This window comes from Prunus mume, linkage group LG3 (assembly GCF_029339155.1).
Source record: "Prunus mume cultivar Tortuosa linkage group LG3, ASM2933915v1, whole genome shotgun sequence".
Lineage (NCBI taxonomy): Eukaryota > Viridiplantae > Streptophyta > Magnoliopsida > Rosales > Rosaceae > Prunus > Prunus mume.
In genome coordinates, this window is record NC_142700.1 from 4,722,776 (window position 1) to 4,749,949 (window position 27,174).

Consider the following 27,174-nt stretch of genomic DNA (forward strand, 5'->3'; position numbering starts at 1 on the left):
TCCACCTCACCCTTGTTCTCTTTCTATTTTTGCCCAATCACATCCACCGCGGAAGCTTCGCGCAAAGACAAAATTACAGTTTCATCATCTGATATCACCACCACCGATCAACATCCACATCCAGAGTTTAAAGTACGATTCATGAGTCGGCTGTTGCAGAAGGTAACCATTAAATCAAACCCAACTCTCTCTCTCTCTCTCTCTCTCTCTCTCTCTGCTTCTGCTACTTTGCTTACATTTTTGGGAAATTTTCAGGCGCCATTAACATCGGTGTTTCAAAGCTTGGTTGGAGCTCATGGACGGTACTTCCCTACATGCCCCTGTTTTGTTTTCCGTTAGTCATGTGATTATATGTTGTTTGATGAAATTCTTTGTTCAAAATTGAAATAAAATAGAGCAAGTTTTATAGCTGATACGATTGATTGTTACATTCATCTTTTCTGATTATGTAGCACTTGAATCTGCTTTTTGAGTTGTATTATTCTGTGAAGATGAAATTTTTACTTAAATACAGCTCCAGTAGCCGAGTGTTTGGGATACTTCAGAACTATGTGGGAGTGTCATCTTGTAGAAAATCAGTTTGTGGATTTAGAGCTCTTTGCACTGGCAAAGGTGCGTGTAGCCCTTCCACTGTTTCTGTAACTTGATAATCAAATGTAATTTCACTCGAAACTTCGATTTGTTTACGTAAACCTTTCAAATAATCTTAAAGTGCCACCATGCAGTAAAACATCCCATCCATTCACAAAATTTTCGAAATGAGCTGCATTTCCTTGCTTCTCAGGATAAGAGATATGGCTTGGAAAGGCTCCTCTTTCTTGTGTGCAATCCTTAATCCACATGAACAATGGAACGAAAGCTAAATTATCCACAAAGTACAAACATCACGCTGATATCCAGTTTGTCTGTGATCTATTAGTTTGTCAACTTTATTGCCTTGGCCCCATTCTAAATCATCTTGTCTTGGTTCACATCTTTGAGATATTGCTAGTCACTTCGAGACCTTTATGAGCAAACTGTAAAGTTTTAAGTTATTCCCGATCCTATTAGGGGTTAGGAATGCAAACATCACTTGTGTTGTGGTGACTGGTAAGTAATCTTCACTTCTTGGTAGGTTCATCTCTGTTTTTGCTTTCTATCCTCCTCAATTAGCTTGTCCGATTTCCAGTAGAATATAGAAGCTCTTACTCATTAAGGGGAAGGAACCTGCTTCTTGATTTGTTGGCCTTATCCACAGGTTTCCCTTTTTATCCAATATGACGGGCATTGGTTATTGACGCTATTTGTTCTGTAATATCAAAATTTGGTAATACTAGTGTTGTCATAGCTGGATTCTAAGGGAAATTTTATTCTTCTTATGTGGCACTGTTTTCTGGCTGCATCAGATTTGTCAATAAAGAAGTGCGTCCCTTGCAACTCAAAGGATCTGCGACCCATGACTGAACAAGCAGCAAGTGATTTAATCACAAAGGTTTCTGACTAAATGAATATACACACAAACAAACACGTGTACACTTCTCTTTTAAAGCTAATATATTTGGTTTAGGTGGATGGATGGAATTTGGTGAGTGAAGGTGATGCATTGAGACTGAAAAAGTCATGGAAAGTTAAGACCTTCACAAAAGGACTGGAAATGTTTAAGCTCATAGCTGATGTTGCAGAAGCAGAAGGTATTTGAAGCCTGTTTTGTTTTCTGATCCATAGCAGTCTGCATGTATGAATATTTCATTTGAATTTGAGTAAGGTGGAATGTCTCTAATGTAGATGAGCAACAATAATGTTTATGTTGCAGGTCATCATCCAGACCTTCATCTTGTTGGATGGAACAATGTAACAGTAGAGATATGGACGCATGCAGTCGGTAAGGACTTGCCATTACCAAGAACCAATTTGTTTGTATAGTTTACTGCACGTTGAGGATGAGTTTTTGACATGAAATGCATTGTGCAGGCGGATTGACTGAGAACGACTTCATTCTTGCTGCTAAGATCAATGCACTCAACATGCAACATCTGTTGAGGCGGAAAGCTACCAACTGAGCTGCCAGAATCGGGTGATATGATGCCATGGGAAAACATGCTTTTGGCTTTTTTCTTGGCATCTTGCCGTGAAATGAAGCATCTTAGGAAATCTTAGTTCAGTGTGTTTTTTTTCTGTCTAGTGTGCCTGAAGCCAATTACCAAGGCTTTTTTTTTTCCTACTTTTTCGCTTTTTAGTTTTTTTAATAAATCAAATTTCATTCCAAGGGTAAAATGTTGGCTCAAACTTGGGCCTGCCGGGCCCGACGTATCTTCCTAAGCGCCAGTTTGGCACATAATCAAATGACCCAGAGTGAATTTTGCTAAAAAGTAGTTTACCAATTAGAATTGTAGAACTGCAATCCACAATTTTCCACCCAAAAAAAAATTTAATAAATCCACAATTTCACCTCTTTTATATCTCATAAATTATTGATTTAATTGTTAATAATAATTATAACCTGGCACACTAACATATAAAAAGTTATAATGAAGGAGATATGAGCTTAGCCTAGTTGGTTAGGGTGGTTGTGCTCTCCATTTTGCACCTGAGTTTGAATCTCCATTTCTATAGTTGAGATTAGTTTAGAGTAGAATATCGTTTGTATTTTTTTTATTATAAAAAAGTTATAATAATAAACAAAGTCTTAGTCTATACAATTGGCAGAGCTTATGAGACGAGATCTAGAAACCTTGTCATGGGATTGGCATGCAGACAGCTAGAAAGTTTTACCCACTTTCCTTTCCTTGCTTGCTTTCTTTTTTCCCCTATCCTTTTATGCATGGAATCCAATTCCATGCTTTTGCAACACTTTCAGCCACTCCGTGCATAAATATGGTCCATACAAGTGTTAGCCTACCAAAAAGCATAATCGCTCTGCGGATTTATTTCTCAAGAATTAATGGGAACAAACCTTACAATCAGTCGAGAGCCCCACAAAAAGCCATTAATATGTTTCATTTTCAGCTTTTTTTCCCTTGGGGAGGGGACCCTTCGTGAATTTACATCCGGCCTAATGTCCCCATACAAGTCTTGGTACATTTGACAATTGTTTACCTCATTAACAAGCAGATAAGAGCTCAACTCACTTCGGACCAGAGAATGTAAATATACTGCTTCATGGCTCAATGACCAAGGACCCCCATCTTCCAACGGGGAGGTAATTGTGCGTAACGTTTTCTTATCAGCTGAAGAGCAAAGATTGACAGAAATACCTGCAAGCCTAGCACCAAACCCCGTCTCAAACTAGTCAGATTTGAAGTTACAGTTAGCAGTATTACAAAAGTATCAGTTGATGTTTTCCTTTGAAAAGTAAAATAAAAATAAAAACCATAAGTTTGAATCGCCGTGCGCGGATATGGGGATTATCCAATGCCACCATTTCCAAGCAATTCGGAAAATGAATGAGTATGTAACATCTAGGATTTAAAAACTGCCTACATTACACCATCGTAAATTCTAGCAAACACACCTCCAGTTCCTGCAAATTCTACTCTCAAGTAGCAACAGTACATTTTTCCATCCTACAATAGTGCAAGGTTCAGAAGAGTCTAGGATACACAATCAAATTGATGCATTTTCTACCACCTTTTGTTTTTATTGCTCCACAGAAGGATAGTCTGATCAAGTCAATGCATGTGAACTGAATGTTTCATCTCTTTAGAATTCCTTAGAACTTAGAAAGGTTTGCTAGCAAAGAATAGAGCATAAAACTCAATTGATTTTTTATTTGATTCACTAGTTACCCTTAGAAGAGAAGTTCTTCCTAAAATACCCTGTTTCTGAGGAAAAACAACTACAAACTAGCAATTGAAACACCGATGTTACGAAATTTTTGTGATACTCGGTGTTCACAAGTTTAGTCTATTCCTATTCCAGTGGCATACCAAAAGTGTTACCAGGGCCACCTTAACTTAGTTTGTGCACCTCATATGCCATCTTCCTCCTGAAAGCCTGGTTATTCGACTATTACAATAGCCTAGGACTAATGTGACTCACTATGTCCTAGAACTTAGTCCAACGAAGACATGAATGCCCACATTAGATCAAGCAAGATTACACACAAAACTTCACCCACAACTATTCAAGTAATGTGATCCTCGATCTAGTTAATTCAAGTATAATCATATTCAGCTGACATATCCAACTAATTACACTAATCAACTTCTACAACAACTTGCAGATTCAAGACACAAACTCAAAGCTGCCCAAAAATATAAACCACATTAGTACCTCAAATCTCAACCCTCATTTTGAGACAGGCTTTTGGAGAAGAGCAGATAAGTAAACCTCTCCATTCTTCAACCCACCGAATCGTTCTTGCTCGCCGTCGCCCACTTCACCTTCCTGTACCCCAATTTCCCAATCAACGGTCCAAAAATCTTATCAAGATCCGCCTCTTTGCTGAAAAAATGGTCCAGCCACAAGTACCCTCCTCCCCTCAACACTCTATCCGCATCAAACAGCAGAAACTCCAACGCCGTCACCGGTATCCACCGGTTCACGGCGTGCCCGCACCGCACCAGATCCACCACCCCATCGAACACTGGCAGCCGCTGCTGCAGCGGCGCGTGAATCGGCACCAGCCCCCTCAGCGCCACCGCCTCATTGTTGGGGATCCCGAGGTTCATGGTCGTGGTGACAACGGTGACATTGTAGAGCTTCATCCTCGCCGCGAAGGACCCGGTCCCGCCGCCGATGTCGATGCCGAGCCGGAGGACCGAGTTGGCCGCCTTGGCGATTTGGAAGAGCTGAGGGATGGGGAGGTCGAGCTCGGACTTGTAAGTCATGAAATTGACCACTTCGTGAGGCGGGTCGAAGCCCAAATTGAGGTTCTGGCGGTTGAGGCAGCTGAAGCTTTTGCACGAATACTTGGTCCACAAGACATTGGCGTCTGGAAGCGAAGAAGGAAATGGGTTCTGGGGGAGAGAAGAAGTGGGTTTTGGCGGGGTTTTGGTGAAGCAGCGGCGGCGAGGAAGAGGGTGGCAGCCGCGCAGAGTGAGTGACTCGGCGAGGTCCGAGTCAAGAGGGCAGAGAGAGAAGGGGGTGTAGGTCATGTACTTGTGGAGGAGCTCAGGGTGGTTATGGCAGGAGAGGCTATGGGGGAGAGCTGAGAGTAGAGGAGGAGATCTGAGGGGATGGTGGGTTTGGCTGCTTTGGCGGTGACCGGTGGAGATGGGTAGTGGTGCGTGAGGTGATTGATGGTGGCGCGTATGGTGTGGAGCTGGTGGAGGAGGTGGTCAGGGACTGGCTGTGGAGCTGGGGATTTGGGGGTTTGGATAGTGGAGGAGAGATGGTAGAGTGAGAGTATGTTGGTGGCCACCATAGCCATCAAGAGCAGCAGGTTCAGGCCCATTGTGAAACCCATTTGCTTCACTCTCACTCTCTCTTCTCTCTCTATATTTCTGGCTTTTTCTTTTGGGGAATTGCAAATTTTTGAGATTTTGGTTTTGAGCTTCTTCTTGAATCTAATGTCTCGGTGCAGTGACCGTTTGACTTACCAGTGAAGTAAGGGCTCGTTTGAGTGCTTTTTCAGCTTCCGAGGAGCAGCGTATGCCAGTAGCGCTTATGACATAAGCGCTTCTACAAAGAAGCATTTTGTTGTTTGGATGTCACATTTAAAAGTGCTTTTACACTACATAAAAGCGCTTTTGATATTTTGTTGAGTGTTTGGTTGACACAGTAAAAGTGCTTTTAAAAGCACTTTACAAAAATTTAAAGAATCCCAAAATATTATAATAAATATAGGAAATAAAAATTCACAGGATCTCAAAATAAAAACACGACTTAAAAAAGTATGAATTTCACCAAGTATAATTTTTAATCATTTTTTGAAAATGAAAAAAGAATTAACCAGACATAAGAAGATTTGCAATTCTCTCACGTTCGTCAGCCATCTCATGCCCATGGGTTAGATTTTGTTCTTCAACCATCTCTTCCCCTATAGTAACTCCCGCCCCGCCAGAGGGAAGTAGCTCATCATCATCATCATACGGTTGGAATTCTTGATCTGTCATAGAATGACATCTTATAAAGTTGTGAAGAGCCATTGAAGCAACAACTATTTGTATTTGTTTTTCCATAGGAAAGTTATGCATTTGTCTTATCATTCTCCAACGATTTTTCCAAACACCAAAAGTTCTTTCGATTGTGCATCTTAGGGAAGAATGCCTGTGGTTAAATATTTCTTTCTTCCCTCTTGGTTGACTTCCACGTCGAAAATCAGGAAGATGATATCGCTCACCCCTATATGGCCCTAAATATCCTTTGATTTGTGGATAGCCTGCATCCACTAGATAATATTTACCTATAACAACAAAGAACAACATGAGCATTATTTACTATATCACAAATTAAAACAAATTTGAATTGGAGAAAAAATATATGTATTTAGTTACCTGTAGGTGGATGAGGAAACTTTAAAATTGGTCTTCGTAAGGCTTCCATGAATATTCGTGCATCGTGAGCAGCACCTTCCCATCCAGCCCACACAAAAGTAAAGCACATATTAAAATCACATACAGCCATAACATTTTGGGTAGTGATACCTTTTCTTCCAATATATGGTACTTGTCTTTCTCTAGGCACGATTACTGGTATATGTGTACCATCAATTGCCCCTATGCAATCTTTGAAATATGGCCAATATCGATCATCATCTTTAATTTTATCCGGAACTCTCCTAAATTGTGCGTCTTGTGGACTTATGATATCACTAGCCATGCGACAAACAACATCTAACATTATCCCAAACCACCTTGACACCGTCTCACCAGAATGTTGGAACCTTTCTTGGACCATTCTATTAGTGAACCCATGACCTAAAACGATGAGGAACATTGATAATGCCTCAACTAATGGTATATCTCCAACTTCTTTCAAACCATATGAACTTGTAAGTGTCTCTACCAATTTTATAAAGACATGTTTTTCCATCCTAAATTGTTCATGGCACCTTACCTTATGACCATTTAAAACATCCATTACCCATTTATATCCGATATGCGAAGAAGTCCTGCATGGTTCTTTGTCAACATATTTAAGCCATTCAGAAATAGCTACAACACATCCTACAGAAATCAACTGATAAAATTCATCGTCACTATCATCTGTACAAGAGTGTGTACTATTTCCATCACCATCACTAGAACTCATCTGTAAAAATAAAACAAAAAAACTTATATATACCTATTTATATGTATGTATGTATGTATGTATGTATGAAAGAATGGTATATTAAAATAACACTTCCACCTCATTAAAAAAAAAGGAAAAATAGCACTCAAAATAATAACTGAATATGACAATAAAAAAGATAAAGTACAGTTAATAATATCAGTTCAAAACCACTCAAAATTTTAAGACAAATAAGAAAGTAACCAAGACTAAATTTAAACTTTCTTGCTCCTAAGCCACATAATTTGTCGGTTGGCTTGCCTTAATGCAACAAACATCTCTCTATTCTTTCTTTCAGTCAAGACATCTGCAGCTTTCACGAAAAGCTCATCATCCTCAACAATTTCAGGTATGCCTTCTACAACTTGCATAACTTCTTCAATGCTACAACCAGGCTTGTCGTTGTTTCTAGAACTTCGATTTGCTACTGACTCTAAAATAGAATCTAATCGCTTTATCACCTTCTCCCCAACTGCAGGTTTTTTACCATCCCTTTTTCTTTTTGCTTTATCTTGTGTGGAAGTTTCAATATTAGGAGAAGTATCAACAGTATCTATATTATCAAGGCCATCATTAAACTCCAGACCATTCTCCAAGTCATACACACCATCTTCATGACTATTTTCAGTTGGACGAGTTAGTTCATTCTCAACATCATAGACAAAACCTTGTGATGGTGCCCAAGCTCCATCACCCGTCACAGCAATATCCTTAAATAAAATGTCTAATTGATCAGCATGTTTCAATCCACATGTTCGAAATTTTGCTGCTTCAGGAGTCTCCTACAATAATATCAACTTAAATGAAAAAGTCCTAACAAAACTATGTATATTAGTTTTAGGTCTAAGAAAATGAAACTCAATTGTATGACAAGAAATTCACCTTCACTTTCTTGTCCCACCATTCGTTGCTAGCATTGATGGTTTTCTTCACAGGATCCCATCCTAGACCAGTCTCTTTTCCAACCAAAGATGTCCACAATTGCCAATCTTTCTTAAGTCCAGTCCATTTGTTCTTGAGTTGCTTTTGAGTGTAGGTCCTTTGAGTCAACTCACTAAATTTCCTTATAACATTTTTCCATCCTTGCTTACTAAAATGGCCACCTGGTCGATTTCCAGCTATTGTCTCAACAACACAAATTTTTATAAATGCATCAAGAGCCTCATCATCCCAATGAGCCTTTCCTTGTTTCTTGCTTTCTTCTCCACATTCATCTTGTGATGGTTTATCCATATTATTATACATTACTCTATTAAGAAGATTGTACAATGAACACAAATTAAATATTTTCTATGCAACTATTATTTTTTTGTCAAAGAAAAAAACTGTAGAACTTAATTGACGAAAAAACTGAAAAAATAAAAAATAAAAACTATTATTTACAGACCCTGCTACTGACTTTCAAAACATAAAAAGTTCAGTCAAACCCAACCTGCTTTCAAGTACTAAGCATTCTATCAATTTAAAACTTTCAAAACATAAACATTTCATCAACAATCCTAATTTCCAGCACATCAAACCTTCAATGACTCACCTACGTTCACTAATTTCCAACACATTAAACATTCACCAAGCATATCCAGCATATTCACAATTCAGCAAGCAGGAAACAGAAAATTAATGAGAGTGTGAGAGAGTATTAAAGCATGAAACAGCATAAATAAAGACAAAATTTATAAGAGAGATCATGAAACAGCAGTACTAATTAAAATGCTAAACGATATTGAACCACCTTAAATTATTGGTAACCAAAGCAGTTTGGATACACATGTATGAAAGGAAATACAATAATACAAATAATTAGATAATCCAAGGAAACATAATCAGATTCTAGCACTTATCACCATCTTAAGGCATGAAATAACTTCCTTTTGCATGCATCCATCCAAGAGGACAAAACGGTGACCAAATCAAAGAAATATCAAAGGAAAAATAAAACATGAGAAGGGTATATATAATCTATTTTTCATTATTACAGAGGTGCTGTTCGTTGATAGTGATGACCCATGGAATCCACGGCCTGCAACCGTAACCAAGGTCAGAAAATTTTACTATTTTTTCAATACATTGTTGGTCAACGAAAAATTCAGGAACTTTTCAAGTTCAATTGCTGGGATTTATGAGAACACACAAAAAAGCCAAGAAATTTGGAAACAACAAGAACCAACTAACAGAACAAAAACATGCGATTTAAGCAAGATATGTTAACAAGAATTAATGATTTACCTCTCTTTCGAAGAAGCAGAAATATAACAGATGAAAAGTCCACAGATATGGAATTCCCTGAAGTATGAAGTCCAAAAATCTAAAGAGTTGGTGTGTCTGTGACTTTGTGGATGTGAAGGCGAGAAGAAGAAGAAGGGTGTTCTTTGAAGAGTCTTTGAGGTGAAGCTTTGTTGCTGCAGAGCAGATTGTGTGAGAGAGATGGTGTCTGATATTTTGGCGTTTGATATTTCGCGGGTAGAAGCTTAGGGTTGGGTGTTTTGGCGTCTGATATTTCAAGGGTAGTTTTGGTTTTAATAGGAGATAGAGATAAAAAATAGAACAAGGGTATTTTGGCATTAAAAAAAATTAAATATGGGTATTTTTGGCATTTTAAAGTTTCATTAAAAAGTCAAGTCTTCGTGTTTTGTCTCAGCTTTTAAGAAGAAGCATCTCTCAAGTGCTTCTTCTAAAACCACTCAAGTGCTTTTGGATCTCACCCAAAGCGCTTTTGCAATTTTTGCCAAACACCATTTTTAAAAGACATAAGCGCTTTCACCCATTTAGAAGCGCTTTTCGCTGCTCCAAAAGCACTCCCAAACAAAGTGAGTGGCTTTTTCAGCTATCTCAGCAGGAGCAGCGTATGGGGCCTGCTTGTGTGTGAGCAAGAGTATGGATTTGAGATTTTGATATATGATTTTGTCCGTTCGATTAGGACAAGTTGTGTGGGCTTCCAGATGAGGCAGGTTGATGTAGATTTTGGAGTGGTGGAATCCAACGGCTGAAAACTGAAAAAAGAGTTGCATGGGTTGGCAATCAGGACTTTGGATTTATTTTATTTCCTCTTTTGTCATTTTGTTTTCCTCTTTTTCTTGCAGCCCCTGTGGGTTTTAGGAAATTAAATTATTAAAAATGAATATGGGACTGGGGGCACGTTGGACTTTCTGGACTGACTTGCAATTCATGCAGATTTTTATATTGCTGTTATCAGAGCAAAGGATTAAGAAAATATTACCATGTTTTTAGGGACTGCTTGTCCTCAGTGACCTTAGCCAAACCCAATTAATGCAGACACTGACCCAAGGACTTTGCCTCACTTACTTTTCCTTTTTAACAATTAGATTCATTTTTACTATATTTAGCAGGACCATTAACCTTGAAAATATGTAATTCAATGTAAAATAGTTCATCACATTCACATTGATAAAATAAAAAATAAAAAAAGGAGTTTGTTGTAGCTTAAGTGGTAAACAATATTTACCTAACACCCGAATTTTTAGATTCAATTATCCTTCCTCTCGCTTGCACGGTTGTACCAATGAAACGTTTCCGACTGGATTAGAGAACAATTTCTAAAGGCATCCTTATTCTTAAATGGACAGCCCAACCCATTCCGGCCAAATCGGAGAACAATGAAACTTTTCTAAAGTACCAACCAAACCCCGCCTATCTGATCTTGTGGAATATACATGATCTTTTTCATTAGACTAAGAATTAGTTGATTAAGTAATGAACTTGTAACTCATATGATTAAGAATATTTACCTATGTATTTGAAATTCTATATTTGATTCCCTATATAAAGTAAAGAAGGATTCACTTGATTTTTGTGGGTCTTGTAATCATGCCGTAAGATTCAACATGTGAGAGAGAGAGAGAGAGAGAGAGAGAGAGAGAGAGAGAGAGAGAGAACAAAACACATTAAAAACAAAGAGTTGACTGAAAAGAAAGATCGAAAATAAAAACAAATAGGGAAGAAAATGTTCTTGTATAAGATTGGGTTAGAAAATTGAAAAGAAAGAGGCCTATTTTCTTTTGCACAAAAGCCTCTTTCAAAATAAACTGTGGATTTTCTTTAAGAAGTGGGCTAAAAAAATATTATTTGGGGCCCTATGCCATCGTCCAGCCTGCACATGTTTTGCGCCGGGCCTGCCTGATAGAAAAGATGGTTGGTTTAAAAAACACAGGATGTTTCTGTTCCTACCTTGCAATAATGCACTTCCCTATCCAACAAAAAGTTTGAGTTCCCATTGCAGAGTTTTGCTTTTCCATTTTTCAATTTGTTTTTAGGGTTAAAATTGGAAGTTTAAATTTTGCTGGGTAGGAAACAAAAATGACCAACACGCCTGTATCACAGTAGCATTCGTTGGTGAGAGAGAGCAAGAGTCGTATATAAAAGACCTAACTCGAGAATCCGGCGCCTGCCTAACGCAACTTTGGTTTCCTTTCCTCTGTTTGGAACACTAGATCGCTGTCCACAACTTGAATCAATGGTAATGCTAACCTACTCTCTACTATTTTCCTTTTCATTGTTATCTTTTTGACTTTCAGATACCAAATGCAGCGTTAGGGTTTGCAAATGCTTGTGTAGATTTCATGTCTATTTTATCTTCGTTCCCCAAATTAGGGCTTGAGTTGAGTAATTCAGTCTTTGATGTTGTTTTGCATAATTCTAATTTTGTGTGGTGTTGTGATTTTATTTGGGATTCTGGTGTGCAATTGGCCAAGAAATGAATATTGGGAAGTTGGGAGCTCAATTTTTACTTTTAAATGGTGGTCAGGGTTGGGCATGGCTGTTACACTGAGCAGGCATAGCAAATAATAGGTTTTGAAAGAACAGCAATTATCACACGAGTTATATGCAAATACTTCCTGAAACAGGCTCCAAGAGAGTTAGGTAGTTCTTTTGGTGCATATATCTGTAGTCTCTGTTGGATTTTTTAGACTGTCTTGGCCATTGTAGGGTGTTCCGGACTGTTTTGAAATTTTCAATTGCTTTTTTATTTTGTATCTGCGATGCCATGGGGTTTGGGGGATAAGGAACATGGGTTCTGATTTCACAGTCATCATGTGTTTCTTTTCTGGTCTGGGATGTGTTGCAACTTGCTAAATACACGTAGATATGCTTACTGATATACAGTGTGGTTGGCACAATTTTATATTTAGTCTGTATGATGATTATGATTTTAATCATTATGATTTGTTTTTTTCCATAAGTTTTTGTTACTTATTGGTCTCCTTTTTAGGCGGATCCTGAACTAGAAGCAATCAGACAAAGAAGAATGCAGGAGCTTATGGCTCAACATGGTGTGGTAAGCAATCAACTTGGGTTTACTTGAGTGTTTTAGCTAAAAACGTGCAGTTGCATTTTTTGTGATTTCGTGCTGATCTCGCCACCTTGCATTGATTGATAGGGAGGGTCCGGAGGGAAACAACAAAATCCGGAAGAGCAGAGGGCAAATGAAGATGCCAAGAGGTTGGGTTTTAAATCAATTAGGGAATTAGTTTTTTCTGTTTTGTTTTTCCAGAAAGTTCTTATTGATTTTATACATAAGGAAATTAACTTAGGGAGGCTGAAGAACGGAGGCAGATGATGCTTAGTCAGATTTTGTCAGCGGAAGCTCGTGAAAGAAGTAAGTTGATATCTGAAATTGGCGTTTCATGATTATTATATTTGCGCTCCTAGGAAAATTTACCATTATTATCACTTCTCCTCTTTTAGAAAAGCCTATTCTTGGTTTAGGATACAATGTTTGGATTACTTTTATGACAATAGTTAATAAACCATGGTACTTTGATATCTTGGCACAAGATTTAGGCGGTTTAAAATAAGAAAGATGGAGTACGATATGTTGTTAATCTGGGCTGTTGTCTGTTTGCAGTTCAGTAACATGCATAGGTGTATAGCAATTCATACTCTGGGTTAGGCATATCTGTTGATCTAATACACTTAGTGCTATGCATGTGTAGTTGCTCGAATTGCTTTGGTGAAACCTGAGAAGGCAAAGGGCGTTGAAGATGTTATACTGAGAGCTGCTCAAATGGGCCAGATAGCTGAGAAGGTATGGTGTGATATTTCATATCGTGGTCGCTTTTATAGTTTCTTCACAGGGCTTAATATTAAGTGCATTTAGGTTTCCGAAGAGAGGCTCATTTCGCTGTTGGAGCAGATCAACAACCAAACAACAAAACAGACCAAAGTCACTGTAAGTGATGATCAATTTGTAATGATCTTTCTTTCGGTTAAACTTTACATGTAAAATTGTACTGATTTTTGCCCCATGTCTTGGATTACTCTTTTTCTTCCAGATTCAGAGGCGTCGGAGTGTCCTTGATGATGATGATTGAATTGTATTTTATATTTAAAGACAATGTTCTTGTTGGTTGTATATTTTAAGATAAAGTGCTTGATTTTTTGTATTTCTAAAATATTCAACTCTGCTCGTACTTCTATTGCGTGATTTTGATATTTGTTTTTCAGTAATATTCTTGACGTGCAAATATAACCTGTGTCATTGTATATATTTCAGTTCAGAAGAGCATTGCTCTTTTCTCAAACAAACATCCTTAGCACCATCTCAAGACCAAAAAAAAGCTCCAACACATGTACACTACCAGTTTGATCATGGCCGTATATCTGAGTTTAATTTTTGACATGCTAGGATTACTTTCCCATGACCATATGTTTGGCTGCCATTGACGTTATTTTCTTCGGTGAAACTCTACAGGTGCTCTGACTAATTTGTGATGATTAACTAGTTAGTTTGCAACTGATCGATCCACAAACCATGTTTATGTTAATGATGATCTCGTGGCTTTGCTAATAAGTTGTAACCCAAATAATTAATTATGGCATTCAATCACATGATATGATCCTTGTCCTTGAGATACATTAGTTCTTATATATTTACCCGCATTGAGCATCTACATTAGTTCTTGTGCATTTATCTGTATTTCACAATAACTGAAGCATTCAAATAATCTAATAATTTAAGACACACACATCACAGTATAAGTGTTTAAAATTGTTCTCATAGGCCCCGTTTGGTTCATAGAAAAGGAGACTTAGGGATGAGAAATCAATTGTTTTCCCACGTTTGGCAAGTCAAGGTATAGGAAATCGTTGCCTAGACCATGGGAAAGTAAGGGGAAGGTGAAGCCATTCTCTCAACTTGGGTTTTGCTTTCCCTTATAATGGAAAAGTTCGGGAAAATGAGCCAATATTAAATAAATATTTTTCATGACCATTTTGTTCCCATTAACAATTTAGAATGACAATATATCATTAAATGCATTCTTTTTTATTTGATTTAATATGGGTATAATTGAAAATTAATACACTTCGTTTTCCATTCATACTCAAAACAAATATGAGAAATGAAATAAAGTGATATTTCCCGGTTACTTTCCCAGCATTACCAAACTTGAGAAATGAATGTTTCATTTCCCATCCATTGAGAAATGATATGGGAAATATTTTTTTTTCTCAAATTCATTACATGAATTAAACGTGGCCACAGGGTAATCTGACAATAACAAATTGACAGTGGTTACTGCTAATTTGTCAATCGAAGATGGCGGTGGTTATAGGATTGCAGCCTTCTGATGCCATTAGTCCATTTCTAGAAGCTTGGAAATAATTGATGCTTCCACCGAGAAATATAAACCAGGATCACTGTCATCAAATAATTCAATATTTCCACATTTGTTTCCTTGCGCATAGCATAACTCATTTGTGATTCCACTACATTAGTCCAAAATCTAATGATGTCACGTGAAGTAGGTATATTAAACCTAAAACAACTATCATTTAAAATTAATAAATAACTAAAAAAAACAAATATATTATAAAATGAATAAATATTTTTATGTGATTATAAACTAGTAACAATGAGATATTTAAGATATGAAATGGTTCATTAGAACTTCGATTTTATATTTTAAGTATCTAATCTGGGGATCCAACACTATAAACTTCTGTATAAGTATAAGCTCCAAAATGATTATTTATATCGTTAAACAATTCATTTAGATTAGAATAAAGTAGAACATCGTTTCATAAAATAAAAAAACAATCCATCATGTCATATATAATATCAAAATCAATAAAATTAAGTAACAATGAGATTTGATTTTCCTCAACATGTAACCCGTCTTACATGTTTTTGTAGATTTGAAAATTAAAAACTCCCTACTAGATATATTTCTGGGGCGCGTGGCTGAATCATATATTTATCCGAAGGAACCGAATCTGACGACATACACATCTCAAATTCTGCCTCTCGTTGTAATCTGCAACGTTGGTTCTCACAGGTATTTTGTTACTCTTTTTTGCGCTTTTTCGCTTGGCTTCCCCAAGTCCCAACAAACCGACCGAATCAAACTCCCCCTACCCCATCTCTCTCTCACTCGCAAGCGCACATTTCCCTCTTTTGAGAATCTTCAACCGTGTAACAGCTCTCAATTGAATATTGACCCCCAAGTTCCCAACTTTTCTCTTCAATTCTTCCACCTCTCTCTGCAAAAGTTTTTTCACCATAACAGCCAAAAGTTTTCTGTTTCTGGTTTCCCGGCGATACCAAAAGCGGTTTTCCGGCGTTCCCAGATGGAGAAAGAGCCTCTGCTTCCCTATGTAGGCAGCCCGAGAAGAAAGCTCTCACCTTTACACACTCTCTGTCCGCTACCAGAAGATAATGAATTCACTGCCCCTTTAACCCCTTCAGAGTTCAAAGACCGTATCATCTTTGGCCCTTCCCCCTCATCACCACAAGACTCTTCTCCTCTAGTCGATGCCTTGACTCTGCCTTACAGTTCACCAAGAGCCTCAAGGCCTCCTTCCTCTTCTTCTTTATTAGACGCCATAGCCACAACCCCAAAAGACCCACAACCTCAACAACCCCTGCAATCTTGGCTCATTGACCCCAACTATTCATGGACCAAAACCAACCTCCATCGCTCCAAAACTGCACCTGCTATGGCTGTTATAAATGATGTGGAAAACCGGCGTTCTGATCCTAGACCCCAATTTGGTTCACAGTCTATTGTAAGACAAGCTTTTATTCTTCTTGTTATATATTTGTCATTGGGTGTGACTATATATTGGTTTAACCGTCATCATTTCTCGGCAATTGAGACACACCCGGTAGTTGATGCATTGTACTTTTGTATTGTGACAATGTGCACAATTGGTTATGGAGATATTACACCCACTAGTACGGCAACCAAGTTGTTTTCTATAATGTTTGTGTTGGTGGGGTTTGGATTTATTGATATTTTGCTTAGTGGGATGGTCAGTTATGTGCTGGATTTGCAAGAGAATTATTTGCTAAGGAGTCTTAAGGGTGTGGGTGAGAAAAAGGAGTCCTACATATTTGATGTCAAGAAGGGGAGGATGAGGATTAGAATGAAGGTAGGATTGGCATTGGGAGTTGTGGTGCTATGTATTGGGATTGGTGTTGGTGTTATGCATTTTGTGGAAAGGCTTGGATGGTTGGATTCATTTTATCTTTCGGTTATGTCAGTTACCACCGTTGGGTATGGTGACCGCGCTTTCCAGTCTTTGTCGGGTCGCATCTTTGCTTCAATTTGGTTGCTTGTATCGACGCTTGCGGTTGCTCGAGCATTTCTGTATTTAGCTGAGGCAAGGGTGGATAAACGGCATAGGATAATGGCAAAGTGGGTTCTTGGTCAGGACATGACTGTTTCTGAGTTTCTTGCTGCTGACATTGACAATAATGGCTTTGTGAGGTATGTGCTAGTATTAAATACTTACATTTTGATCAGTTAGGTTGTTTTAGGTTGTTGGTTTTGATCTATGAAGTTGGTTCATCAAAAGGTACATACTTGGGCCGTATAGGATAAAACTTGTATTGATTTAGCCTTTCTTCTTCTCCTAGTTACTCAAATACATTTGGCATGTTCTTGAGCTTAGTAATCTAAAGCCAATATTGTTGACTAACTAGATATTCTTTAAATGCCTATTTGAAATTACGTGTTATAACTATCATTATGAGAATTATAATAGACTACCAGCTTACTAAGTTTTCTGAAACATGAGGCCTTCTATTTGACTGCCCGAGTGCATAAACTCTTGGACCACAAATGAATGTATTGATTTGTGAGTCATCTTTTGTAATTTTTGGATATTATAAGTGAAGCTTGTAGGTTGCAATTAACAATCATTGGTCAATGTCTGTCTCTATCCATAATGAAGGGTCGTCTGAATGCATGGGTCTAAACAGAAGTTTAGGAGACAAGGAATATTTGTGGATAAAATGAAACAGAATTTCTGTAAGTTAAAATACCTATTTGAAATTACGTGTTATAACTAGCTCTATGAGAAATTATAACAGAGTACCCGCTTACTAAGTTTTCTGAGACCTAAGGCCTTCCATTTGACTGCCCAAGTGCATAAACTCTTGGACCACAAACTGTAAGTTTCAGATATTATGAGGTGAAAGTGAAGCTTGTAGGTTGCAATTAACAATCATTGATCAATTTCTGCACATTATGAAGGGCTGTCTGAATGCATGGGGAGTAAACAGAATTTTACAAGACAAAGAGTATTGGCAGATATTATGAAATGAGGCTGTGCACAGACCCCTCCACCTTCTCCTTATTGTGTTAGCTCAGTCCTCCTTTGCGGGCCTTAATAACCAAGCATTTCAAGTGTGTTGAGCACAGTATTCCATTTCTATTGGAATTATCAAAGTTTATTGCAAATTTCTTGAGCATGCAAATGGCTTATAGTAAGGGGAACTGTATCCCTATGGGATATTCTCTCTGAACTTTTGTGTTTGATCAAATTATTTATGAGTTGCAACATGAATCTGATAATTTGCTATCTTGCTTAGTAAGCCTTCATTTCCTTCGGAATTGACATGTAACATCGTAATAGTTAGGAGTTGTAACAGAAGTTTGATTCAGTTTTTCTTTATTAATGAGTTAAGTTTGATTCAGTTATCAATACAAATTAGTCTGTACCAAACAGTTTAACTCTTGTTGGAACCCCAAATACTTGGTGACATGGAGGTTATGAGCACGGCAGTTGATTCAAGTGCCTGGGTTTCCCCAATTTTGGAGGAGATTGAATTTGTGACCTTGATAATTTAGCGTGCATTGATTATTTAGTTCCTTCTAGAAATCTGGAGGTTAAGCAGCTGGTAAAATTTGTCCTCAGTGGTAGGCAATAATATGGTTTGATTTTGGTTTTTTCTTATTGATTAGTAGTTCCAATTGTGTTAGCCTGGAATTCTTACAATAAGCAACTCTTGTTTAGAAACTGGCGCAAGTTTGCTTGGCTGACTTCATTTGTTTGTAAAGTTCTAATCTTAAAAATATATTTATGACTTGGTCTGACTTACTTCCATTGTCTGGAGTTGTTGACTTATTTCTTTGCTTATTCTGAGTTGCAGCAAATCAAAGTTTCTGTTGGCTAATTATGTTGGCTTTATGTGTGCAGTAAGTCAGAATATGTCATATACAAACTCAAGGAGATGGGAAAGGTATCAGAGAAAGATGTTATGCAGATCTGCACCCAATTTGATAGGCTAGACTCTGGGAACTGTGGAAAGATAACCCTTGCGGATCTTATGAGTCGTCATTGATATCCAAGTAGCTTTTTGTCCTTTTCATCATTATACATCAAGGCAAGCAAATAGCAAATATCTTTAAACATGAAGTATGATAAGCCTGATCTTATGGAGAGCATTGTTCATATCCAAGTTGCATACAATCCACATGAAGTATGAACTTTGCTGCCTGATCTGTTGGTCCTCATACCCATGCATCCTCATTCCCATCAAATAAATCTTCCATATTTTAGGCATAGATGCATGATACTTGTGGACGCACATGGATGCATTTCCTGCTAAAGTATACAATTTTACAAACCAGTCAACAACAAGGTCATTGACATATTCCGCGAAATACCGGTGATGGGAGAACTAAGCTGATAGAGGGCACTTTTGACTTAACACAAACTAATTGACAATACAGACTAGTTGTATTTCTTCTCTTTCAGAAATGAAGATAATCTCAGAAAATAACAATATTTTACTTTTTGCTCAGAGTTGGAGACCCTTTTTGTGGCTTCAGAATGTAAATGGTTGTAAATTAGTATGAATGAAGGTGAAGCACTTTGACTACGTCTCTCTAGCTTGCTTGCTTTCTTTCTTTCTTTCTTTATTTCTTGCATTATTTTGGATCCAAGTTAAGTTGGTAATCACAAATATTGACACTTTGCCTTTTTTTTTTAGAACCTTGATTTTCTCTTCATCATCAGGTTATGCTATTTTTTGTGTTGTGTGGACCCTATGAATGTTAGACTTGGCAATGAATTGGGTTGATTAATCTATTGAATAACAGGCACTTGTAACCCAAAATAGCCGTTCTCGTGCTCTTCATGGGCATGCCTTTTCTGGCTTGATAACTTGGTACCAGCTGATGCATTGCACCAACATTTGTCCTATATGTTTGGAACCAACAGTGAAGCTAAATGTGAAAAAGGTGGGTTCAAAAAGGGCTCATATGGTTTTTGACTGCAATGTTTCATTCGAAGTTATATAATTCCAATTTTCTTGCAGAAATATGGTCCTTGCTTTATTCTTGGAAAACATGAAAGACAGGTGCTCATAATAATAAACCCAAAAGGTGTGCACTTCAACATTCAACTCATTGTTTACAAATTCCTCTCTCACTTATATAAAAAAGTGAATTTGAATTGATGAAGGGATCAAAGCAACTCCCATTAATCTACTAGAAGTTTTCTGTTTGAAAGGTAGCCTTGGACCATGTCGGTTTCAAAAGCTTCATCAGCAAACCAATCCATTCACGATGTACTGCGACTTTTAGGGTGATTGAATTGAAAGAAGACCAAGGACTATGCACATAATATATATATATATATATATATCTTGTCCTCTTTAAAAAGTTACTTTTAAAAATTTTGAACATGAAACTAGTCCTTTTCTTTGAAGGGATCAAAAGAGCAATGAACATTAACCCAATACTCTACAAGACTACTTCATTCCAAATTTCCAACTCTCTCTCTCTCTCTCTCTCTCATTATAAATTAGACAACTTCTTGAAGAGCATCATAACAAAGCTTTTGAATTCTGTTGATGAAGTAGACTGTTTTCAGTGATCTTGATTGACTGGGGAACCAAGGACTATGTCCTATATTAAATCTATGGGGTTTACCAAAAGGAGATGAAGAATTAAAAAGAATGCAAATTAAAATATAAATTATATATTACGGCATGGCTGAGTCAACTTAATTAATTAATTCATTGCAACTTAATTATGACTGCTGATGACTCTATCAGAGAAATAATAATTTAATAATTTGGTAGAAGAAATGTCTGTTCTTTCGTTTTCAGTTCTTTATTGGCTAGTAAAATGGAGGGGCATTATATCAAATAGAAAATTCAATTTGAATAACATTAAAGTATAGAGAATGCTGCTGCAGTTGTTAGATTGGAACCAGTCAAGTAAATTTTTGACCTCTTGAAGAATCCATCCACATAAGAGGTCCTTTCACATTTGAAGAAGATGGAGCGGGCTTTCCTTACACTAAGTGATGAATATAAGAGACAAACCCCATATCTTGTATTTTTCTTATGACTTGATTTGCAATTTGCATCATAAATCATAATACCATATCCAGTTCTTCTCCGATGCGCACGTTACGGCGTTATTACCGTAATTTACAATTTGTACCATAATTCATAATACATGACGTCTGCATGGTAATAATAGATGTTGGCATAGGAGAAAATCAGGTACTATATTGTAAAATACTATAGTATGCATGTAATAATAGTCATTTCCGATGTTGACTATGGGTTTCAAGTCAAATTGAAATCATTGAAATCAAGATTTTAAAACATTATAGCCTAAGATGGATAGGGTACTGGTGGTGAAGTGGATTGTCAGCTTTTCTTTACTCATACAATTTTTATATATATATATAAAATAAAAATAATAAAAAATTGTACGGAAATTTGACGGTGAAAGGAAAAAAAAGAAAACAAAACTAATTAATATACAGGAAAGAAACTTGCTCAACCAAGTTATTTATTTGTCTGGAAGCAAAATGGGTTTTGCTTAACTAAACTAACCCTTCGTATTTGTGGGAGTTAATAATCCGGCTTCCAAATACGAAGATATTCTTTAAAAAATTCTAGATGCCTATAGTCTTATAAATATATGGTTATGTTCAACACACAAGATAATTTTAAATTCCTTTCAAAACCCTAAACACCCGAAACCCCTCACACGGTTAAGTGACACCACACAAAGTTACGACCATCCGGTTCTCTCAATAGAGAAAACTCTGTATCATTTTTTAACTATTGTTTCTCAAGGATTCAATCGAACTAACTTAGACATCAGATGACCTTTAGCCAACACCCTCCAGGTGTGGTCTTTTATCCATATTTAATTTTACAATAACTAGAAAAGAGAGAGAAAGAAGTTAAAAAAGCGAAGAATTTTCAAACGAATATTCTCCCGTGAGATATTTACACAAACAGTATTAATAATATAGACTGCAGAGTTATATTTGTCTGAGTAGTCTTGTATTGGAGTTTTGCCTGACAAGTTCATCAGCGTACGCAAAAATAATGGCCATACATAAGAGTTATGGTACTGTAGCAGCATACATACGCATTATCAGTTTAAGGCTCTCTCTCTCTCTCTCTCTCTCTCTCTCTCTGTGTCTGTCTGTCTAACTAATAAACTATTTATATACCATCAATTATTGAGCGGAAAAAAGTTAGGCACACACTGCTTTCTCTTCAATGAAAGTGGAATTGTGTGGATCTATTTTAATTTAACTTAATCGTGCGCTAGCTAGGTTACAACCTCGGATACTATTCGACATACAGACTCTCTTGTTATGAAGAGTCATTCAGCTGGTCTTCCAAACTGTAAGATGTTGTCTCCTTGCTACATCCTTGCCTTTTTTTGGTTCTGGAAGTTCTGTCGATGGCACTATGTTGGTGACAACATCCTAGTCATTGATGAACGCGAATCGAAGATTGATACGTGTAAATAAAATTGTCGTAATATATATATGGTCGAAATTAACCATTGGTGTGTGGGTGGTTGATAAAGCTGATACGTACAAATAGGGATAAGATAAAGTTTGTTAGTGAATAGTGATTAGGCAGATGACAACTAAAACAAAGATTAATTTAGAGATGCTGCTTGCTTGGTGGTGGTGCCTTTAAATTTGAGGTTGAGGGATGGGTTGGGTTGGGTGCAAGTGCAACCCCAAATGTTTCAACATCCTAAAGATTCTTTTTTTCCAATGTGCACACCTAACAAAAAACCTGCCCTCTTCTAAATCGATAGGGACTTCCATTACCAACATACCAAAGTCCTTATTTTATGTCACTTATAGCGGACGCAACTGATTAATAATAGGTCAACAATCTCATGCTTTTCTTTAATTTTCTCTCTTTCCATCAAAAGTCATCCCTCTTAAGCAACCGCCCCAACCCCATCAGATTGATTTACACTCTGATTTGATTTAAGTTCAAATCATGTACATCTACACTTTCCCGTAATGCATGTATTTCTTCTTGCTACCTTTTGATTAAACTAATCTCCAGTCAAATACACAAAGATTACCCTTTCGATTTGACACTAATCTTCCAAATGATTTTAGATAATTTAGAATTGAAAAACATGATACACTCATGACGCACGAGTAGTCATCTCTTACGTAGTCGTTCTTTCTTTCTTCTCTCTCTTTTCTTTAGTAGAAATTAACAATACGAGATCAATACTTGAAGGATCATAGTTGATATGTTATTTAATGACAATGACAATTTTCTATTGTGACGGTGTAGTTTTGTTATACGTATATTAACCGGTTGTAAAAATGAGACTTCTCTAGCATATTTCCTTTTCCTTTTGATAAAAATAATGTTTTTTACTAAATTATTATAACTTCGTCTTAGTTCAGGAAATAACATCTTGGGAAGGTAGGTATATGTCATATAGATCATATTCATATTTCTCTTTTCTCTGTTTTTTTGTGTGGATATTTTCCTGCAAACAGTTATTAGCTCAAATTAAGGGCGCCAGATTAACATCTTTCATTTTTCTTTCTGCTTTTTTAAAAAACTAAATCAATTATTTAGTTGCATGTACATTATACATAAAATGTTTATTGTTCATGTGGACAACACATCTAATGACAAAAAACAAAAGGCTTAATTATTGTTTATCCCGTTGGAATGGATGCTCGGTCTCATTTTACCCTATGAAATTGAAAATTTCTCACTTAACCCCTTGAATCTCTAAAAATTGCTAAAAAAAATTTACTTTACCACTTTTGTTCATTTTCCTCCACAAAACTGTTAAATGTGCTGATGTGGCATAGGCATTTAGTAATTTTAACTATTAACAAACTTTAAAATCCAAAGAGTGCTGCTATTTCCACCCACCTGTCTTATTTTTCCATCTACCTTATTTTCAAAATTTTAAAGACTAATTTACCCATTCATAAAATGACTTCTAAAGACTATCTAATTTTTTTTTTTTTACAATGTTCACTTTTAATAACTAAAAAAATAAAATTAATTCTTAAAAACAAAACCAAAAACCCAAGAGCCACCAAAGCTCATCTGTCCCCACCCGACTTGTCAGCCATCCTACCTGCCAGTGGTGACACCCTCCCCTCATGCCACCGACAAATTCTCATTTCCTCTCATCTCTCTCTATCTCTCAGTCTCTCTGTCTTTGTCTCTGTCTCTTTAGGCTGGGTTCGTTGATTTTCATTTTTGTAGTAATAACATGTTGGCTTTTTGAAGGGTAAGGAGGAGTTTGGTGTTGGTGTTGGAGATGGACGAGGATGATAGATGTAACATCCCACATTGACTAACGGAGAGGGGGCGATGTGCCTTATATGTATATGCCTACCTCCATCTAGCATGAGGCCTTTTGGGAGCTCACTGGCTTCAGAGTCATGGGAACTCCGAAGTTAAGCGAGTTTGGGCTAGAGCAATCCTAAGATGAGTAACCCACTGAGAAGTTGCTCGTGAGTTCCTAGAAACAAAATCGTGAGGGCATGTAGCCCAAAAGCGAACAATATCGTGCTACGGCGGAGCAGATCTGAGATGTGACAATAGATCTGGGGTTAAGGTGTATTTTAATAATGATCTAACATTGCAGACAACTCGTCAATAAGAGTATCGATCAAAGACTGTCACTTTTTTGTTTCAGAAACTAAATAATTCTTCAGTTTGTTTTGTTTCTAGAGATGCCAATACAATGGCACATAGTCTTGCATATTTCCCTATTTCATTAATTGACATGTTCTCATGGGATAGGGACCCTCATGCTTTCATTGAGAACTTGTTGGTTGAAGAGGATATGTCATAATTGGTTTCAGTTTTATTGAAATAAATACATCGTTTCCACTGAAAAATATAGATAATTTGTATAAATTAATAATTAAATAGTATTTTATGAATAATGGTGGGTGGAAAGATAAGATTGTGTTTTTTCAAATTTACACGGTGGGTGTGAAGATAAGGTGAGTGGGGAAATAAGGATATGAGGGTGGAAATAGCAGCACTCAATCCAAATTGAATAGAAATTGAAGAAAATAAAAACAAAAACAAAAATTAAGTCTTTGTGTGAACCTACTCTCCCCACCCCTTGTAACAAACCCCTCCTACTCCTTCAAAGAACTTTGAAGACAACCATCCTCTTTTTTATCTTTTTTGTTTCTCATGAGGAAAAACTCAAATCTTTCCATCCTCTTTGTTGTGATTAACAAACCAATAACAAGAGGAAAGGGGAAATAAAAAGGACAAGGAAAATAGGGTGAAACCCCACCGCAGCCTTTCGTTGTCCACCAAATATCGCGAGGTTGAGGACCACGTCAAATACACCATTTGAAACCACAGATCTGATGTTGTCGGCATTCATTGACATCAGTAACTCGTGATCCCATCGATGCTATAAAGAGGGAGAGAGGGAAAGGGTAAGTCGGGGAGGGGGTTTAAGGGGTCTATAGCGTGCTTTGGAGATGGTGGTGATGGGAAAGGAAGAGGGAGAAGATGGAGGTGAGAGCTGGTGTAGGGTGACTCAGATGGGAAGAAGGGGAAGATGGATTCTTTTAAAATTATTTTTTGTATTTAAAATATATCGACTTTGTTTTTATATTAGTTTGGATTTTATAGATTGTTAATAGTTAAAACTACTAAAATGCCCGTGTCACATTAGCAAACTTGACGGTTTTGTGGACAGAAATGGATGGAAGTGGTAAAATGAGAAAATTTTAGCAATTTTTAGAGATTCAAGGGGTTAAGTGAGAAAATTTCAATTTCATGGGGTAAAGTGAGACTGAGCGTCCATTCTAGAGAGTAAAAAAATAATTAAGCTAAAACAAAATGTTGATTAATATATATATATATAATAATGTCACACTCACGCAAAGTAACTTTTTTGCCCTTCAATTTTCCAAGTTTGACTAAACTAAATCAATCTCAGAAAGGAGTTGAATTGGTCTCTCCCATAATTTCAATTGGTTTATGATGTTTGCTAGCAATAAAGTTTGATTTTGTTGACTATAAAAAAGTTAATATGTGTATGCATATGTTTCTTCATATAAAGTAGTAGGCAGATGGGAATCCTTGCTAGCTAGGAACATGATGAGCTTGTCTAGAATCCTTCCCCCACACGACGTCGATTAGAAATGTAAATTGTTTTTTGCTTTTGTTGTGGTAGGAAAATAAAACATTTAAAATGTAGACCTAATTAAACACGTAATATATATATATATATATATATGTATTTAGCATGCACATTTTGAAAGAGTAGTCTATTCTGTCTATCGTGGTGGGTGTTTCTGGGCCTATCAATGGGGCAGCCACCAACTCACCATTAATGCATGGATGGTAACCAATACGTTCATATCCCCCAACCCTTTACACATCAACTAAAGTTGGTAACCACGTATTAACCCACAAATATACCTTGTTAATCCGAATTAGATTTGATATACGACCATGCTTGACAACGTGATTTAATTTCGAAACACGTTATGTATTGCATACGTTGTTATTCGTTCTGAATACGAATACCTTAAAGTAGACACGTTCCGTATTAAATCTACGTAATGTGCGTTATAATTTGTCTAAAAAGATTCATCAAGTGAATGGTATTGACTTTTCTCAAAAGTAAAAAAACACAAAAAGAAGAGCAAAAAACCATATGACATAAAAATTTCCAAAATAAAAGCATATAATTGAGGAGGACAAGAAGACAAGTCGCAGAAACGCGCAGAGAGAGAGAGAGAGAGAGAGAGAGAGAGAGGATAGGAGGAGGCTGGGTGACGTGGGTTTGGCATCAGCAGGACAAACAAGCACATGTTTGTAAAAGAAAGAAAGATGTGAAGATGAAGATGAAGAAGGAACCCTCCGATCCGAGTGTCACCACGTGGCCCCTCTGAATCGACTAGACTACGGTCAAATACCGGTGCCACTACTGCCATGTGTATGCCTAATATTCCAAACACTCTCCTCTTCCTTCCTTACAAACTTTCAACAATTGACCGCACATGGAAATTATACAAAACTATACTTTTTGATGTTTGATATTTGTTTTTCTTATAAGATTTTTTTAATGACATTTCATACTGAGAGAGAGGGGATGTTAGGATTCAAACTCAGGACATTTTTTAAATAAGTAATTACTCCAAATCACTAGATATTTTTATATCTAGTAATAAAATCACATTATTGTCAGTATAGTAGGGTTATTTATTTATTTTAATTTAAGTAAATGTTAGTGATTATGTATAGCATGAGTAATGTTCTCATCTCATATTTATACGTTTGGTAAATACTTATATTGTTAGATTATAAATATGAATCACATATTCAAGTGAGGATGAAGTTAATGAATTAGTCGAGCGGGGCGTTACCACAGTGGTTGTGGTCCTCCCCTTTCATCCCTTGCTTGGCACCAAATTCCAGGA

The 27,174-nt window shown here is 36.9% G+C and overlaps 6 protein-coding genes across 11 annotated transcripts; 3 read left to right on the top strand and 3 right to left on the bottom strand.

Moving 5' to 3' along the window:
• The first annotated feature begins 4 nt into the window (after positions 1–4).
• Positions 5–2,348, top strand: LOC103325019 (Transcriptional coactivator/pterin dehydratase). Of its 2 annotated transcripts, none has more exons than XM_008227139.2 (7): positions 5–162; positions 256–302; positions 515–612; positions 1,386–1,471; positions 1,547–1,670; positions 1,793–1,861; positions 1,951–2,348. In XM_008227139.2, exons 1-7 carry the CDS (start codon positions 142–144, stop codon positions 2,037–2,039), a joined length of 534 nt encoding a protein of 177 aa, XP_008225361.1. In that variant the 5' UTR covers positions 5–141; the 3' UTR covers positions 2,040–2,348. The 2 variants fall into 2 exon arrangements, with proteins under 2 accessions (XP_008225361.1, XP_088904056.1); XM_089047930.1 differs by having other exon boundaries at positions 521–612.
• A 1,903-nt stretch (positions 2,349–4,251) lies between these two features.
• LOC103325018 (S-adenosyl-L-methionine-dependent methyltransferases superfamily protein) lies at positions 4,252–5,519 on the bottom strand. Its single transcript, XM_008227138.2, is given in 3 exon segments — positions 4,252–4,331; positions 4,334–5,113; positions 5,116–5,519. Coding segments are annotated over 3 exon segments (1,116 nt in total). The 5' UTR covers positions 5,387–5,519; the 3' UTR covers positions 4,252–4,266.
• Positions 5,520–5,867: 348 nt separating this feature from the next.
• LOC148918478 (uncharacterized) lies at positions 5,868–7,330 on the bottom strand. The gene is made up of 3 exons (XM_089048131.1): positions 6,417–7,330; positions 6,263–6,325; positions 5,868–6,028 (listed from the first exon to the last, which is right to left on the bottom strand). Exons 1-3 carry the CDS (start codon positions 7,171–7,173, stop codon positions 5,868–5,870), a joined length of 981 nt encoding a protein of 326 aa, XP_088904257.1. The 5' UTR covers positions 7,174–7,330.
• LOC107881394 (L10-interacting MYB domain-containing protein-like) lies at positions 7,322–8,698 on the bottom strand. The gene is made up of 2 exons (XM_089047929.1): positions 8,077–8,698; positions 7,322–7,976 (listed from the first exon to the last, which is right to left on the bottom strand). The coding sequence occupies exons 1-2, from the start codon at positions 8,437–8,439 to the stop codon at positions 7,410–7,412; spliced, it is 930 nt and encodes a 309-aa protein (XP_088904055.1). The 5' UTR covers positions 8,440–8,698; the 3' UTR covers positions 7,322–7,409.
• A 2,794-nt stretch (positions 8,699–11,492) lies between these two features.
• On the top strand, positions 11,493–13,659 carry LOC103325017 (double-stranded DNA-binding family protein). Its single transcript, XM_008227136.2, has 7 exons — positions 11,493–11,668; positions 12,422–12,487; positions 12,590–12,651; positions 12,744–12,808; positions 13,146–13,237; positions 13,310–13,381; positions 13,485–13,659. Exons 1-7 carry the CDS (start codon positions 11,666–11,668, stop codon positions 13,521–13,523), a joined length of 399 nt encoding a protein of 132 aa, XP_008225358.1. The 5' UTR covers positions 11,493–11,665; the 3' UTR covers positions 13,524–13,659.
• Positions 13,660–15,446: 1,787 nt separating this feature from the next.
• On the top strand, positions 15,447–20,192 carry LOC103325016 (two-pore potassium channel 3-like). 5 transcript variants are annotated; one of them, XR_016125570.1, is made up of 5 exons: positions 15,493–16,922; positions 18,637–18,788; positions 19,542–19,682; positions 19,760–19,826; positions 19,906–20,192. XR_016125570.1 is itself a non-coding variant. In XM_008227135.2 (2 exons), exons 1-2 carry the CDS (start codon positions 15,781–15,783, stop codon positions 18,779–18,781), a joined length of 1,287 nt encoding a protein of 428 aa, XP_008225357.1. In that variant the 5' UTR covers positions 15,447–15,780; the 3' UTR covers positions 18,782–19,321. The 5 variants fall into 5 exon arrangements, 1 of the variants encoding a protein (XP_008225357.1); XR_016125569.1 differs by having other exon boundaries at positions 19,954–20,192; XR_016125568.1 differs by having other exon boundaries at positions 19,760–20,192.
• The last annotated feature ends 6,982 nt before the right edge of the window (positions 20,193–27,174 follow it).

Bases quoted from the DNA above. Each gene is read 5' to 3' on its own strand.
- LOC103325019 (XM_008227139.2), top strand. From the start codon at position 142: ATGAGTCGGCTGTTGCAGAAG. The intron at 163-255 runs GTAACCATTAAA...GGAAATTTTCAG, and splicing joins TGAGTCGGCTGTTGCAGAAG to GCGCCATTAACATCGGTGTT. The intron at 613-1,385 runs GTGCGTGTAGCC...TGGCTGCATCAG, and splicing joins AGCTCTTTGCACTGGCAAAG to ATTTGTCAATAAAGAAGTGC.
- LOC148918478 (XM_089048131.1), bottom strand. From the start codon at position 7,173: ATGAGTTCTAGTGATGGTGATGGAAATAGTACACACTCTTGTACAGAT. The intron at 6,326-6,416 runs GTAACTAAATAC...TTGTTGTTATAG, and splicing joins GTTTCCTCATCCACCTACAG to GTAAATATTATCTAGTGGAT. The intron at 6,029-6,262 runs GTGAGCGATATC...ATTCTATGACAG, and splicing joins ATATTTAGGGCCATATAGGG to ATCAAGAATTCCAACCGTAT.
- LOC107881394 (XM_089047929.1), bottom strand. From the start codon at position 8,439: ATGTATAATAATATGGATAAACCATCACAAGATGAATGTGGAGAAGAA. The intron at 7,977-8,076 runs GTGAATTTCTTG...ATATTATTGTAG, and splicing joins GGTGGGACAAGAAAGTGAAG to GAGACTCCTGAAGCAGCAAA.
- LOC103325017 (XM_008227136.2), top strand. The intron at 12,488-12,589 runs GTAAGCAATCAA...ATTGATTGATAG, and splicing joins TTATGGCTCAACATGGTGTG to GGAGGGTCCGGAGGGAAACA. The intron at 13,238-13,309 runs GTATGGTGTGAT...AAGTGCATTTAG, and splicing joins TGGGCCAGATAGCTGAGAAG to GTTTCCGAAGAGAGGCTCAT.
- LOC103325016 (XM_008227135.2), top strand. From the start codon at position 15,781: ATGGAGAAAGAGCCTCTGCTTCCCTATGTAGGCAGCCCGAGAAGAAAG. The intron at 16,923-18,636 runs GTATGTGCTAGT...TTATGTGTGCAG, and splicing joins GACAATAATGGCTTTGTGAG to TAAGTCAGAATATGTCATAT.